Genomic DNA, 17,018 nt, shown 5'->3' on the forward strand with positions numbered 1-17,018 from the left:
GGGAGTGAGGGATACTTTGATGGTGAAGCTGTGTTGAGAGTATGGCGTTGGGAGGGAGGGAGTACTTTGTTGATGGGGCTATGCACAGCGTCTTTGAGAGTATGGCAGGGGGGAGGTGGGGTACTTTGATGACGAGGCTGTGTAAGCGTGATTAACAGTATCCATCTCAAGTAGGACTTAATTTTTTTCTACTTTAGCTGAACCCACAAATGTTGCCTTTTAAGTATTGGGGGATCAACTGCATACATAATCAACTCTTGGAATCCCCCAACTTCCACCATGGAAATAGGTTGGGTGTCTTTGACTCTTTGCATATATGTCTCAGCTTTAAAAAAAGGAAGAGACTAGACGTACTTAATGATGGCTAGACTGGCAGGCTAACCGTACTTAATAATGATGGCTAGACTGTCAAACAGAAAAAAATTGGCCTCCTGAATTGTAAATGACGTTTTAGTTTGCAATACCTAAAGTATTTGTTTTTGAGACGAAACCTAAAGGAGCCTTACTGATAGTGCATGTATTTCAAACCTGAGTAATTACTAATGAGACCGGTGTACTCAACAGGTTTCGGTTAATAGGGCCTAACCTGACCTATATACAGCTGGATGGCCAGGCTAGCCGTACTTAATAATGATGACTGCAGGGACGGCTCGTGGGTCTAAAAAGTGGGTGTGCACAATTAGGTTACAGCAGGTTGGAGATAATCAAGGGCAAGGTAAATCAGATGTTTTCTTCCTCCTACCTGTTTTGAGAAAATCTATTTGAAGAAGAAGTCTTCCTTTCGTTCTTTTGCAGAAGCAAAAATGTCTAATATTCTGTTGACGACGTTGGGGATACTGTCAATGATGTCCTTGTGGATCGACATAAACATCAGTGCGATTTCTAGGATTTTGCTTTTTGTTTCATGTTTGTTTTAGTAGACGTTTTACGGCGCTCGCAACTGCATACGGTTATATGAGCGCCAGAAAATTAGAGGTGTTACAAGGGAGTAACAAACATAAAAAAGAAGGAGGGGAGATAAAGACGACAGATGCTTGATAGGAAAGAAGGAGCAAACCACGCCAGAGCTAGGACTTTGCCCACTTCTCTAAATGTTTTGTCGAGTTTGTAGTCGTTCAGAGTTGAATAAAGGCCAAAAATTGTACGACCCTGAGCGAACTTAAATATATCATAGCAATGCCATACTTATAATTCAGCTTGTAACTTGATTTTATGCAAAACAGTAATATTTCTTTAAATAATCCTAAAAAAGCTGTAGAAAACGACTTTTGGTAGTCCTGAAATTTGGAGGGGTCGAAGATTGATAGTGCGTTGATTTTATTTTGCTTAAAAAAACTGTCAACAATTGAGAAACTATGTATGTGTGTGGCTCTGAGAAAACCCTTCACAAGGTGCAAAATTTCAAAATGAACTTTTTTGCAGATTTTAAAAGACACGTCTTTTCCGAGCATTTTGCACTTATTTGAAAGCAATTGGAGCATTCTGTGAAAAGTTATGGCATTTTAAAGCGAACAGGGGTTCGAGTGTCAAATTTTGAGAAAACAGGTTTTAAAGTTTTGCTTACTTTGGGAACATATTTTCCATGATGACAATGCATAGAAGCAAATAATTCTGATACCACAGCATAGAGGTGCCATTTGTGGACATTTTGCTTTTTATTTTAGTGAAATACCTTTCTTCTACGTGAAGTTATGACTGTTTTTATGTTACAACAGTAAATCATTGAATTACGTAAAAACGCGTCAAAAAATATTATGCTCCTCTCGTGTCATACCAACAAAAGACAAACGCAGGTCGTCAAAAGCAGTTGATTCGAACTGGCTGTTGCAAGGCAGGCCATCATTGAGCTTGCAGAAGCACTTCAGGCCCTTCAACTTCGCAAAGCTGTCTGCTCCACACCCTTACCTTCTGGCACCATAAAAGCTGTCACTGTCCCGTTCTCTATGAAGGTCACCCCTAAGGCATCATCCTCGTCTGTAGATACAGAAATTAAAAGAGAGCGATTTAAAGGTGTGCAGCTTGCATAATGAAATTTATAGTGTTGTACACCACTGTATTTAAATGACCACTATTAGTTCAAACAAACCAGTGATTAATGATCACCAATTGAGAATAATTTGCTCCGTGATCCCTTTACAGTTGACAGGTTGCAACAAGAAGCCAGAATTTTTGTCCATCATTCTGTCACCTCTTGTTTTAGTTTTGCATCGCTGTATTTTTATATGGACCTACTCAGTATTTCCCCCCATCTCTTTTCTTCAGTCTATTCTTGATTAAACACAATCTGCTGCTGCAGTTCGTCTAGTGTCTCCACAGTTCTTAAAACGTATTATGTCATTTGCCTGGATGCCAGTTCACTGTCGAATTTTAATTAAAGAATTTAGTTATCGTCCTAGTGTAAAGACGTGTTCCAAAAACATTTGAAAAATCCAATTATGTAATTCTATATAAAGTTTAGAGAATTGAATAGAATGAATCAAAAAGACCAACCAAAAAAAAAAAAAAGAATAGTAGAATATGAATTAAGGTATTCTTATTTTTTCTAATAATTTTTAAACTACAAAAATAACCACATCGGAAGGAATCTTAAATGGAGATTCGCTCATTTTTCTTTCCCCAAGGGACGGAACTGCACCAGCACAGTCCAGCACTCTTTGTGAAAGAAGTTTAATATTCTGAAAAATGTTTCAACATGGCTGCTCGCATAACAGCGAAGAGAAAGTAGAGCATAATTGTCATCATCACCTGACCAATCCATCTGTTCATCAAACATTAGAGGAGTTAGATTTTGACCGCGGAATATGGAGTTCTGCTCTTGCTGGTGATATAGACGACGTGACAAAAAAACTGAAATCAGACAACGGTGCTCATGTGAACGATACAGACAAATCCGGTTACACTGCTTTGGTAAGCTGTCTTTGTTTATTGTTGACTTTTCTTCTGTTTTGATTTTGATAGGCCTACTAATCTAAATTTAGATCTAGTCTAGAATGTATATCTAGATCTAGATCTACATCTAGATCTAGATATGTAGATCTAGATTTAGATTTAGTTTAAGTTTTGATATTAGCAATGAAGCTGTCATTGTAATGTAAATGTATGTAAAACTGGACTTTGTTTTTTGCGAAGTGGCTAGCCGTACTTAATTAAGTACAGTTAGCCTGAGAGACTGCCAGTCTAGCCGTACTTAGATCTAGGTTTGGCCCTATCGACTCAAATATGTTAAGTACATGGTCAGTCTAGCCATCATATTAAGAATAAGTACGGCTAGCCCAGCTGTCTAGCCGTCTAAGTACCGCTAGCCAACCAGTCTAGCCGTCATTAAGTACGGCTAGCCTCTTCCTATTTTTTGAGTCAATAAGACTCTGAGGTGTGCTGACAAAAAGTGAGTTACGTCTCGCAATCCACAAATGGTATATATATAATGACAAAAAATCAACACTAGGATCAAATTTGTAGTGTAGATTTTCTGTTGATGATATAGATATAGCGATATATATATAGATATATAGATCTATATATTCTTTCAGAGTAATTTATTATTTCATACTTCTAAATTGTAAAAACTTCATCTATAAGCGTGACATTATAAGACATATCTATTTCCGTAGGGCTAGAATCCGAGAAATAACCCATTTTGTCAGCACTGTTCACAACTGGACACTCCAAATGTTTAATAGGCCGGCTCTATTTCTCCGAACGTTCGGGAATATAAAGTTGAACTCTATTTCTCTGAACGGTTTCTGTTCTTGAGATTTGTTGATAATAAAAGCGAATGGACTGGCCCGTGTGTATGTGTTTTTGTGTATGAGTGTGTGTATGTGTGTAAGGTGTGAATTGGGGGGGGGGGGGGTAGATTTTTAAAAACATGAATGGAGGATTTTAGTTTTTGCTGGGTGACTAAATGCAAAATAGAAAGTTACCTCCATGGTCGAGCAGTATTGTTTTCTCGCAGTACCTTTTGAAGGTATTTTCAAATGAAGTATAGTCCGGGAACGTTGCGCGAACCACAATTGAAGTATCTGAATATATTCAGACATTTAAAAATCTCTTGCTCTAGAAATTGAATTCGATGCAAAAAAATACTCCTTCCCAGTCCTCGTCGAATGGCAGAATGAAAGATGACGCCTAAATCTCGCAAATAACCAAAAATCTCAAGATCGGAAACGGTTAGGAGAAATAGAGGTCAACTTTATTTTCCCGAACGTTCGGAGAAATAGTCACTTCGCATTTAATAATGATTATAATGCTTCTGAACTGTTAATAACGTCAAAAGACAATGTGTGGAATCCAGTTTCTCCTCTTGAATTTTAAAGATTACAACTCATACTCCTTTTTATAATAGAGGTGAGGAAAAGAGAGAGTCACAGAGAGAGAGAGAGAGAGAGAGAGAGAGAGCGAACCTCCCCGTGTTGTATAAAGATCTAGTTTTTAAAAAGTTTAAAAAACCCTCTCAGTGTTTCTATGAGTTTAATGAACAACTTTTTTTAATGTGGGTATTTTACTGTTCAGCATCAATCATAGCCATGATGTTGGCTAGCACAGTGCTGTGGTTTTGTCTGAAAAAATTGAATCTGAGATCCGTCCAAACTAAAATTAAAATGTCATACCAGACCATAATAAAAGTGTGTCGTAAAAGATGGGTGTGACTGGTTTTTATGGGAATTTGGTTTTTACACACTATAAAAAGTACATTTATCCGAGACTTTTGTTGAACTAAGAAAATCACTCGCCAAATTAAATGGTCGGAAGACAGTTTGAGAACGACATATAGTGGAACCTGAAATCTGCGGGACCTCTGGATTTTCTTGGCTGATCCAGTTTTCCGATGAAGAGAAGTTGCTCAAATTTAGAAGAAAAACAATCAGGGATTTTATTTTCATTCAATTTACTGCTGTTTTCAGATCAACCATGTTTGGTTTATGCGGACTCCACTGAATAAAAAATGCTTCTTTGTTGAGGCATATTTTTAGTTTGTAATGTTGGTGAAACTGTGGGGAGAGGGATTGGGAAGAAAGAGAGAGAGAGAGAGAGAGAGAGAGAGAGAGAGAGAGAGAGAGAGAGAGAGAGAGAGAGAGAGAGAGAGAGAGAGAGAGAGAGAGAGAGAGAGAGAGGGAGGGAGGGAGGGAGAGAGAGAGAGAGAGAGAGAGAGAGGGAGGGAGGGAGGGAGGGAGAGAGAGAGAGAGATCACTAATAGTACTAATACTGGAACAATATTTTTTGCATGAATTGTAAAGTGCATTGAGCATTTTGATAGAGTCGAAATACACTATATAAATTTTTAATTTACTATTCATCTTATTATCATTTTTCTGGATTGAAGGAAAACTGAAAACGTTTGCCAATGCCCATGAACATAATATAAGCTCTCTAGGTCATCTGGGATTATAATTTATTGGATTTTGTTTCATCATCATAATTTTTTGTTTTCCTAGTTTAATATTTCTTTAGTTTCACCCTACTGTAACGATTTAAAAAAATAACATCTCAAATATATCTTCCTCAGCATTACGCTTCTCGGAGTGGACATCTAGATATCTGTCAGCTGCTTCTGTCCCATGGAGCAAATGTCAATGTGAGGACGTCTTCCAGTGGAGCTACTCCTCTGCACCGGGCAGCTTATATGAACCATTCACAAGTGGTACGCCTTCTACTTGACCACGGAGCAGATCCTCTAGTGATTGATTGTGATGGCATGACGCCTTTGCACAAGGTACGAATAAGTCGATTTTTGTTTGTCTTTTAAATTGTGTTTGAGCCTTTCTAGTCATGAAACGGGTGATTGGAAGGCGCCACTGGTAGGTCCTACTTCTATTCTTTTTTGATTCAGTAGTTTCTGTCTATAATCTGTCTTGCTTCTTTCCTGCATTCTATGATCGTTATTGTATGGATAACCTTCTCTTTAACTCAAACCCAGTCACTGATTAGTTCATGTCAAAGATGCAGCACTTGGTCAACCTAAAGCCATGTAGAGCTGACATTTTAGGAAGTCTAAAAATGTAAGAAAGTAGTTCGAGGTTGCTCTGATTGGAATTCAAACATTTTAATTATACTTGTACTTCCAAGATGTGGCTCAAGACTCTATTTTGTAGTTGCGAGGGCCGTAGAACCTCTACTAAAACAGAAACAAACTCTGCCAATTGTTATATTGTGAAAATTGATGTGTGATGGAGTCTTACATGGAGAAATGGATATATGTGGTAGTTTTACTACAATTGTATTTTTTTTAACATTAACCACTTTCTGCGTGCTTTGTTTATTGTTTACTGTTTGCTTATTATGTTTTACAGCCCCAGATGACAGACATGATTACGACCAGTATTGTTCATGACGTCATGTCCAGTCTGTTCTCCCATTTTGATTTATTCCTTCCCGTCTGTCTGGAATAATGAGATGTTGAGAACTGTTGAGCTTTATAACTTTTGAACGAGACTTTTATCACAGATGGGGGTCTTTAAATTTTCATTGTTTTGTTTTGTTTGCAGGCTGCGGAAAAAGGTGCTGAAACCACAGTGGAATTTCTAATCAAAGCCGACTCATCAGCGTTGGAGATCCAGGATAACAAAGGCAGAAAGCCAGAAGCTCTCGCTAAGTCAGAGGCTGTGAAAGAATTGTTGAGGCAGAAGTAGAAGTGACAATTCAATAGCAAGAAGTTGTGTTGATTCAGTAGTACTGAGGACCAGTGAGGATGTGGTTCTCCTTGGATAAGTCATAAATAAAGGCTTTGCTGTGTCAATGAGCTGTTTTCTACTAATACATATCGATGAATATCTTACAACTGTATGATCAAATGTGTTGAATTATGTGATAATATTAAAGTCTTTTGTCAAATCAACCTTTGTTATTAATTGCACATTTATTTTTTTACTGTTGTGCTGTGAACAATACCATACGTGTGTTAATTTTTGAAGATCACACTTGTGTAAATTATAAAATCCATTCACTTCAGTATTATTTCGCCTCAGTTGGGATTTAATATTAATAGTCCCAACCAGCCCTCTAAACCAGGGGGGGAAGATAGATTTGAATCTTGTTTTTGTAGCTTGTTGTCCTTTGACTTACAATAACTTTCATGTAATAAGAGAGATATCCTGCATTCAGCAGGCTGCTAAGTATTAAAGTTGAGGCTCCTCTCTCATACATCCATAAAGTTTTGAAACACCAGTCTTCCACTTGCTATTTTCCCAGATTCTATAAAACTATCGTACATTCTGGAAATTCTATGCATACTTTTTAATATAGTGGTTTTGCAAATTTCCTTAAGCCTTACGCATTTAGTATCTTGCTTAAATAGATGTGATATAGGCAGTTTTTGTGGGATAGTGCCATTCAGAAAATTTCAATACTCTTTCATAGTTAAGGTATATTGATGTTATAGTATTTTTCTCCTTATCTTCTATATTTCCTATTTAAGTGTAGTGTTTCTTTCACTTTCTGACACTTCGAGACGAGGTTTCATCAGATTTGAGCATAGATTAACCTCCAGTATGGCAGCATCAAACCACAATCAAGTTGTTTCTTGGGACAATGCCATTGAGATGGAAAATGATGAAGCTGTCGGGCCACCGCCTCCTATAAGTCCGCAGAGAAAGAATGTGAGCGAAACTTACAACTTTTCTAGCCCGAGCAGGTCGGGGACCACACGCCACAGAACCAGCATGTTATTCGAGACAGAGGCAGAGACCTCGAATGAGTTTAATGTTGTAGAAAAAGCGGAGAATGAGGTGGAAGCTAAGAAAATATACAATAACTATCGGTTTGGGTTAAGAAAGTGGAAGAGTCACGTTTCTTCTCGGTCGATTGATTCCAGATCTGAAATTGTACAGTCTCTTTTTTCTGATATCAGTAGTTACACCCCAGTACGAGTGTCAACTTTCAGGATTTCTAATATTCTTTACTTTCTTCTTGTTGGTTGGTGGTTGGCTTTGTTGTACTCGGTCATTGGGGTTGTCATGTGCTTCTCTGTTTTGGGTTTCAAACATGGAAAAATGTGTTTCCGACTTGCTCGCTACTTCCTATGGCCTTTCGGGAAGTTTGTGTACCAATCTGTGTTCATAAAACCTTCAATGATCCGGGAAGAGAGTGAGACAGATGGGCTGGGTGCTGTGCCGGCTTGTGATCATTCAGAAGTCACCCCAGTTCTTCCAGGCAGAAGAGAGGGAGAAAATGACTTGCTGTTTGCTTGGTCACTCTCCTTCTGTCGTACCAAGAATCATCCGGGCACCTACCTGTGGTTCCTTGTGGGGCTGCCGGTGTTGTGGGTGGTTCATGCTGTCCTGTTTGCCGTCTCCTGGTTCTTTGTTGTCACTATTCCTATAGCGAAGATCAACATCAAGACGATGACCCGAGTTTTGTTCATGCCTGCGGATGAAGTACGAGTCGGAGATTCTGGAGTGGGACTGAAGGAAGGCGGTCTCCGACGTAACAAGATTATTATGTACACGCATCAAGCTTTCAACGTCTACTACTACAAGTACACAGTGGATGGGGTCAATGTTATTGTGGCCAACCTGCTTCTCTTTGTCATCTTGTCTATCGCCATTGGTTATGCTGACTCAAAGAATGAGCTCACCAGCCCTATTATGAAATGTATTTTGAGCATTCTCTCAATACTTCCTGTCACTTACTACATAGGCATGGCTATAACTAGCATTTCAGCTGTGAGTAACTTTGCTGTTGGTGCTTTTTTGAACGCAACATTTGGTTCCATGGTTGAAGTTCTGCTGTTTATCATGATGCTGAAGAAGGGTAGAGATGATAACGAGACTTGTTTTGTGGAGCTTGTCAAGTCAACACTAACTGGTTCTATTCTGTGCTGCATCTTGTTAGTTCCTGGCCTCTCGATGGTCATTGGTGGGCTCAAATTCCGCCGGCAGAACTTTAATCCCAAATCTGCAAACATCAGCTCATCTCTCTTGTTTGTGGCTGTCATCGGAGTGTTTGCACCCACCATTTTTTCCAAGATTTACGGAAACTTGGAATGTGACAGCTGTGAGCCGCACAGTGAGGTAAATGGAACTATTAAAAACGGCACAGGTTTTCTTTGCTCTGGTTGTCGCACTGTCACGGTCGGACCAGATAATAACCAGAGTTTATACAAAGCTCACGTTGAGCCCCTAGTCTACACCTGTTCCCTGATTTTGCCTATTGCTTACATCATCGGACTGATCTTTTCCATGAAAACTCATACCGCAGAAATATTTGATGATTTTGAGAACCGCCAGCGAGACGAGGGGGCGGGGTCTCATGGAGGAAGGGCGCAGTGGTCAAGGGTTAAAAGCACTTTTATTCTCCTTCTTTGTGCTACGGCAATAGCCTTGTCGTCTGATCTCATCTCTGCAAACATCCCGCCTTTGCTGAACGCATCTGGAATCTCAGAATATTTTATTGGTGTCACTTTGTTATCTATCGTCTCCATGCTGGCGGAGATTGTAAACGGCATTCAGTTTTCCCTACAGAATAACGTGAACCTTGCCATTGAAATTGGCAGTGCAGCGGCCATCCAAGTGTGTATGGTGCAGCTGCCGATCATTGTCCTAGCAAACCTAATATACCCCATGGGCTTCAATGCTGTATTCAGTGATATCCATTTATGGGCCATCGTGTTTGCTGTCATAGTCATCAACTATATTTTCCAGGATGGAAAGAGCGATTATTTTCAAGGCTCCATCGTTGTGTTTATCTACATTTTGTTGATGGCCATGTACTTTTTCACAGTAACCCCAGAGCAGGCTGTTTGCAAGTCACAGTGATGAAATATTCACTGCTTGCAATCGTGGATTTTGAATTAAAAAGTAAAAGATTGGTCTGCCGTAATGCTTCACTGCCTGACCTGTAGCTGTCTCTGTCTGTGACGTAGGGATTAAGAGGATTCTTCTAGAAGAACAGGACTGGCTCCGGACGGACTAACAAATCTGTCACCGTGGTTTTATGCACCCCGCATAATTTAGCAAAAATTTATCATCGTTTGCATAATTTCTTGGGGGTCGAAGAAACAATTGCCAGCTGGCTCAAAGCTTTTTTTTTAAGGTAGTCAGAGAATAGTTGAAGAATATCAATGGGTAACTCAGCTACATGTATTTTGTATGATGGCACAAACCTATGTGTGTCGGATGGAATGTAAACCCTTTTCACAGTCGTTATTGTTTAAGACTGCTTTGAATACACTGACATATTATTATCCTTTTGACGAGAATTATTGGCTCCTGACAACATTAATTTTTATTATATGAGAATAAGTTATATCAATGATACAATCCATTTACGATTTTAATGAGCTGAGGGCAATGGGATTTGCCATTAAATAAAATAAAATTACACTATGAATTAAATTCTGGTTCTAACCATGAAAAAATCCTTCAAAGTAACTGCTTAAAGACTTTTATTGACTAGGAGATGGGCCAGAACTATTTTCTGTGGTAATGGCAAGACAGTTTTGACAAAAAGTGGAGATACTAGATAGATTATACTCTTACACTCAACAGCACAATTCTCCAATGTAGTTAGCAATGGCACTGGGAGTTGTTAATACGTAAATTGCACTTTTGTACCTGAAAAGGTTGACTGTGGTGTTGTAATAACGAAAGGACAGCAAAATAGCAAGTCTTGGCCTGTAGGCCTACTGCGCTACATGTGTATACAAATGGAATTCCTGGACAAACAGTCCAACTACTTTTCCATTTTTTATGCTTTTCAAAGAATCTGAGGTAAGTTTGTATGAATTTTTGAGACTGAAATAATTGGTCATTTCCTTTCTCATGCGCAAAAATATATTTGTTGAGGTAAATTGTCAATACAAAGTTTAAAATCCTATTTATCCTTCTGCAGCAGGAGTTTTCTTCCTGTGTGTGTATTTAATTAAGAACTTGGAGTATGGATCTCTCCTTTTTACCCCTTACTTAAAGCATAAAGCTGTCCCCGTCGTTTTATGCTAGAAAAATTCTGAAATTATGCAAACTGAGCCCAAAAATGTGAAATTATGCGATTCTGTTAATTTTAACTAAGAATAATGATAAAGAAAAATAATCAGAAATTATGCAAAAAATGATCAAATTTTGTTATATTATACGAGTGCTTAAAACCACAGGGACCGATAAAGTAAAGATCTGAGTAAAAATATATTTATTTTCTTTTAGAAAAGCTAATGGATTTTATTCTAAACTTTTATTGTTAAGAAAAATAATATATATTACTACAGATATGAAATTAGCTGTTCATGTACAATTGACAATGGGAAATGAATGTGCTACAGGGAGAGGAAGATAAAGAAGACAAAAAATATACATGTACATTTGTACTGGTATCATGTTTTGGGTAGGCCTATATTGGTATCTACATGAGGTAATCTAATCATAAGGGCCCAAAGTATTTGTGGACTCAAGTCGAAAGTAGGCATAAGCAATAAAGTGATTGGAGCTTTTACTTGTGGTGAGAAGGATTAAAACAGCCAATGGTTTAAGTTCCTGACATGATCTAATGTGCTTACCGTTTCAAACAACAAAACAGAGAATTCCATAAAATTTTCCTGAGATTTGAAATTATAATTATCCAAGCTCAATCAAGAGGTCCTCTGAATACCGACTTGCACAAACTTTCATTTCGTTTCTGTACAGTAATGAGTTGTTAATTTTTATTCTTCTGTGTTGTCCCTTATAATTTGTAGTCAAACCATCGTCTGTAATGTAGCAGTTAGGTGCTTTGCCACTGCACGCAGAAGACCTGAGTTTGAATCCTGTGTAGGGAGAAGAGTACCTCAGTCTGTACTCTCTACTGGGATGATGTATCCCTCTCAGCGTAGGTTGGCCCTGACAGGTAGGGTCGAAGCTCGCCTCCTAGTTGATCTGTCCCCGTCGTTTTATGCAAGAAAAATTCTGAAATTATGTAAACTGAGCCCCAAAATGTGAAATTATGCGATTCTGTTAATTTTAGCAAAGAATGATAAAGCAAAATAATCAGAAATTATGCAAAAAATGGTCAAATTTTGCTAAATTATGTGGGGTGCGTAAAACCACGGGGACAGGTTGATCTAAATTATGTCACTGGGGTGTAGAAACACCTATATTTAGTTAAATTCATGTAATATCGTGAATTTCTATTATTATGTTTATTATGTATGTATATATATGTTCATTTTGTGGTGCTTTTGTATCTTGAACTAGAATCTACTTTTATTTTGTGTTGGTAAAGAGAAATCCCAACAAATGATTCCATAAATCACTGCAGAATTTCTGACTTATTCTAAGGAGGGTTTGCTCTTGGTCTCTTGACCTTTTGTTTGTCCTGTGTGTGGCATGCCTGATAAGAGTACATGTACCACTAAGACTAAGACAATCAGTGCATTGTTATATAAATATATATACATTTGTTTTGTTGGATAATGAAAAAATCCAGCATCTGCTTTGTACATGTAGTGGTTATAGACATTGGTGTTGCACACAGGTGGCCTGAGTTCGATTCTTGAGTGGAGAAAATTTTTATTGAGTATCTCAAGTATTTGTCTTTCTGCTAGAATGTTGTCTCCCTTTCTTCAGCTCGAGTTGGTTCTGACAGGCAAGGTCGAAGCCTGCCTCCTTAAACGAGCTAAATTATGTTGATGAGGGCGTAAAAACATCTGAATTAAAAAATAGAATTACGAAATGTTGTTCTGTGTAAAATTTAGGCTTGCAGTTGTAATAAACTAAACCCTTAATTCGTGTATAGAAAAAGCACAGTAGGGCACGCCTAACACGAACATGGAGAACTTGAAATCCTGGAAAGCTTGTACAAATTGCCATTCCCCTACTGATGTCTCTTTCATATTTCGCTAGAATCTATTTTTTGAGGTTAGGCCAAATCAGAGATATGTCAGACACATAAAATTATCAATTCCTGACGTTTGAGTTATCTGTGCCATACCGTACATCTTTTGACAAACTGTGCCCTAATCATCGATTTGATTTTTTTATATTCTGAAAGGTGGAACCTGCAATCTGATTTATTGACCGTTATTGTTATACCATTCCTCCTTTACTAAGCACACAGTAAACAATGGTAATGTCTTTCAAATTATAACTGAGCATTGTATGCTCTTAGTCCACCAACAACTCTTTCCCTCCCTTTAAATATATATACGTTATTGAAGTTAATGTTAAAAATGTGTGGATGTCAAGGTAATGTGTACTTTGGTCCTTTTTATGCTCTTTTACTTCATGTCTATTTTTAATTGCAAGTCTTTTGTGCCCCTGTTAGTTTTAATTTTAATTTTGAGGATTGTGAGAAAACTGAACAAATGATGAAGACATGCTTTGATATTCATCATCATCATCATCAATACCTTTCACCCCTGGCAGGGTATAGGCCACATACAAGCTCCTTCCATTTATCTTTGTCCTGGGCCATCCTGCCAAGCTCGTTCCAAGTGAGGTTCATCTCTCAAAGTGAGCTTCATTTTTTGACAGTTATAGATACCACGCTTCTCCTCCATGTTTTCCGTGGCCTACCCCTGCCTTGTGCCCCTCAAGGATATTATTATTACTATCATTTTATGTTATTGTTTGTGTTTTCTAAACAATGTTCCCTCCAATGGGAGGGACGCTGAGGAAACCCAACAGAGAGTGCAGGAGGTCATTTTGAGATGGTTACATTACATGCAAAGATATAATGTATGAAATAAAGAATGATAAACCCTTTTTAAAGTCATTTTTTAAAAGGATTTTGCTAAAATATCAAGATTTTCTCCTCCGAATGAACATCCATTCTAAAAAGCTCCTACACTAACGTGCCTGATGGAAAGAAATTTTTCTCACCTTTCTGGGGACATGTTTTTGGTTTTAAAAAGTTTCACTTTCACGTAGGTTTCCTCAGTGCCCCTCACAAATACAAAAATGTGAGGCATCGTGGTGGAATCAGGCTCTCGTCAAAATAATGAAATCGAAGAAAACAGCAGTTTTCTCCCTGCTTAGCAATTTTTATCAAATTCATATTTTTTGGCTCAACACCTTTTATGTCCATTTACAAGCATACTCCTTTGAGGATTTCACCGAAACCGTTAATTAAAGGAACAAAAATATAAATTTACAGTTTCCATGGACTCTCAAGCTTTGGAATTTACCAAGCTTTGACGGCCATTTTCTCTCTAATTTTACCTCTTAAACCAGGTGACCCCACCTCCTTCAATCCAAAATATCTCCACTTCTATTGAAGATGGATGGGTAAGTTTTTCATTAAAAGCAAGACAAATGAACAAGCTTTAAGATGATACTAACAACTCAATATGCCCAAAAATTGACGAGAGCCTGATTCCACCACGCTGCCTCACAAATATGAATTCTACTTGTGAAGCTGTGGATCTTGACCCCCAGGAAGTCTATATTTAAATATTTTGTACCATAGCCTCATACTTATGCTAGGCCCCAGATGTTATCGTTTTTGAAAAAAGGAGAGGGGCTGTGGTAGATTTAAAATCAGCAAATGGGTTACGTGTACGTTTGTGAAACCCTTGATGTTGACAATATTATTGGTGTAGGGCTACTTTTCCTTTTTACTTGCAGGTCTGCAACTAGAAAGAATTCATTGACAGATTTTTCAGGATATAATGTCTTGACCCATGAAAAGACTGAAGAAAGGCAAGAGTAATACAAACTTGAGGGATACTGCCTGTACAGTTTATCAACCCTCAAAGTTGTACTGCTTGATTGTTTGGCTGTGTTTACTGTTTGATTCAATGCAACTTTAGATGATGTGCATGACACTTATCGTTGTCTGCCCTGTTCCAGATTTTTAAATATTGTATTGTAATGTCCCAGGGCCTTGGGTTGACTTATTGTACAATAAGCTCTGATCATTGATTAGCGTGGAAGTTGCCATTTCGTTCAAACAAGTTTTAAAAATTTTTACAGATTTTTATTTGATGAAGGAGTCTCCAATATACATGTAATCCAATATTTTTATGACATGCACAAATTAAAACTGCCAGACGTTCCAAAAATTTAATATTATATAAATTGCTCAGAGAATTTCCTACTCTTGTCTAAAAAAAAATAAAAAAAAAAAAAAAAAAAAGATGTACGGTACCACTGAAGGATTCTGAAGTAAAGAAATCAATGTGGCCCCTGTCACTCACAAACATAATATTAATGATGATGTCTTAGGTGAGAGAGAAAGAATTGACAACCTCTATGTTGGGGTTAGAACCTTTCACTTTCGCCCAAAGCTCCATGTACTGATGTAGTGTAATTTGTGATGTGTTTTATGTAACGATGGGCTTCCTGGTCTACCACTACCGGTGAGGCCATGGCCCGGAGACAAGCTAATTTTTTGTATCATTTTTTGTGCTTCCCCATAAATATATATATGATTATCAATTATATATGATGATGATGTAACCATGGAAAGGTAGGGCTTACTTTCTCTATTCTTCTCTGTTGACCAAGTTGCAAATGGGTAGGCTACTTTGAAATTGTGATAAAATGAGATACAAGTTACCTGTACCGGTACTTCTCAAATTTTAGCCATAAGAACAATTTACGTCAGCACTCAAATTTATATGTTGACTGTTGACAGTTTATTAATATGAAATGGTAAAGGACATTTTTTTAACTAGGAGAAAATGGCATCAGTTGAAAATGTACAGTTTTGACCTGTCTGTTGATTTTTCGCAGGATATCTCTATTTGCGGAATGTGAAAAACAACTCATTTTGTCAGCGTGCCTCACAATTGGTAGAGTGGCTAGACGTAGGCCTATGCACCTTGTATTTGTAATATGCTGCAGCACTGTGTGTTTCCAAGACATCGCCACTAATACGGTAAAGACTAAAGAGGCCTGAAATGAATGGTCAGGGTGACCTGAAAGGGGGAAAAGGTGGAGGGGGGGGGGTGTTCTGAAGCTGTTTGAAGAATTTTTCCCTCTGTGGAGACATGATGCTACATGTAGGCCTACTGCTATTGTTATGAACTGTCAGTTCAAGGTCAACTTTTTATTTTTTTTATTTTTAAGAAGAAGAATTCTCATATTCCACTTTATTCTATTTTACAACTTGTACTGTACATATTCTTGTCTGTTTCGCCAATTTTTTTTTCCATACGGAATATCTTCAATTGGGGAACAATGTCATGTAGCCTACTCAGCCTGGCTACATACAAAGCTGATTTTTCTTTGTTGCAGAAATTTGCTTGCCATCAATATTACAGCTACAGCGGGACTGCGATATTATTTTTCTGGTCAGAAGAGGGTGAAATGATTTGAGATTTTACAATTGATTATTTTTTTGCCTTTGTTTTGACTTATATTTTCATCCTTGTGACTCAAATAGATCTTCAGTTTAATCAGACGACATCTTGTGTTTTCTTCGCTTTTTGTAGGCCTACTTTGTCTCCTGGTTTATCACACCTGTATGTTAGTTATACTTTTTCTGCGTTAGCCTCACTCTTTCTTTAGTTTTAGTTTTAGTAGAGATTTTACGGCGCTTGCAACTGTTCTGCATTAGGTCATATGAACGCCAGAAGATTAGAGGAGTCTAACCCCCTTCTTCTTTTTTATGTTTGTTACTCTCTTGTAACACTTCTAACCTTCTGGCGCTCATATGACCTTATGCAGTGGCGAGTGCCGTAAAACCTCTACTAAAACTAAACTAAGAGTGTAAATATAGTAGGCCAATGACTTTCAGTCGATGATAATGCACCGATCATTCCTTTCATCGAAAGGGGGCCCAGCTAGTGTAATATGAAAGCGGATGTGTTTATTGGGGCTGCATTGCCCCATTCATTTTTTATACTAGTTTATAGCTATTTGTCCCAGGGCTCGAGAGACACTGCTTGAAACTAATGGACGACATGTAAAACTATGAAAAACTTAAAGAAGGATTTCTAAAGCTACTTGGATGTTTGGCATCTTGAGCGAATTGACCCATTGTATCAGTTACTTAAAGACTAAATAAATTGCTGTCACTGTCACATCCTTTTCACACAGATCTCTCTTTGCATTCTAAAACAAAACAATTTCCTTAAAAAAACAAAACAAAACAACAACCAACTCTCTGAA

General features: G+C 37.8%; 2 protein-coding genes across 2 annotated transcripts; both read left to right on the forward strand.

Moving 5' to 3' along the window:
* The first annotated feature begins 2,676 nt into the window (after positions 1 to 2,676).
* LOC101850099 (ankyrin repeat domain-containing protein 39) lies at positions 2,677 to 6,833 on the forward strand. Its single transcript, XM_005102766.2, has 3 exons — positions 2,677 to 2,907; positions 5,507 to 5,713; positions 6,486 to 6,833. The coding sequence occupies exons 1-3, from the start codon at positions 2,683 to 2,685 to the stop codon at positions 6,627 to 6,629; spliced, it is 576 nt and encodes a 191-aa protein (XP_005102823.2). The 5' UTR covers positions 2,677 to 2,682; the 3' UTR covers positions 6,630 to 6,833.
* A 141-nt stretch (positions 6,834 to 6,974) lies between these two features.
* On the forward strand, positions 6,975 to 10,969 carry LOC118477112 (low affinity vacuolar monovalent cation/H(+) antiporter-like). Its single transcript, XM_035970925.1, has one exon. It carries the CDS (start codon positions 7,488 to 7,490, stop codon positions 9,750 to 9,752), a length of 2,265 nt encoding a protein of 754 aa, XP_035826818.1. The 5' UTR covers positions 6,975 to 7,487; the 3' UTR covers positions 9,753 to 10,969.
* The last annotated feature ends 6,049 nt before the right edge of the window (positions 10,970 to 17,018 follow it).

The sequence above is a fragment of the Aplysia californica genome, unplaced genomic scaffold (genome assembly GCF_000002075.1).
Source record: "Aplysia californica isolate F4 #8 unplaced genomic scaffold, AplCal3.0 scaffold00339, whole genome shotgun sequence".
NCBI lineage: Eukaryota > Metazoa > Mollusca > Gastropoda > Aplysiida > Aplysiidae > Aplysia > Aplysia californica.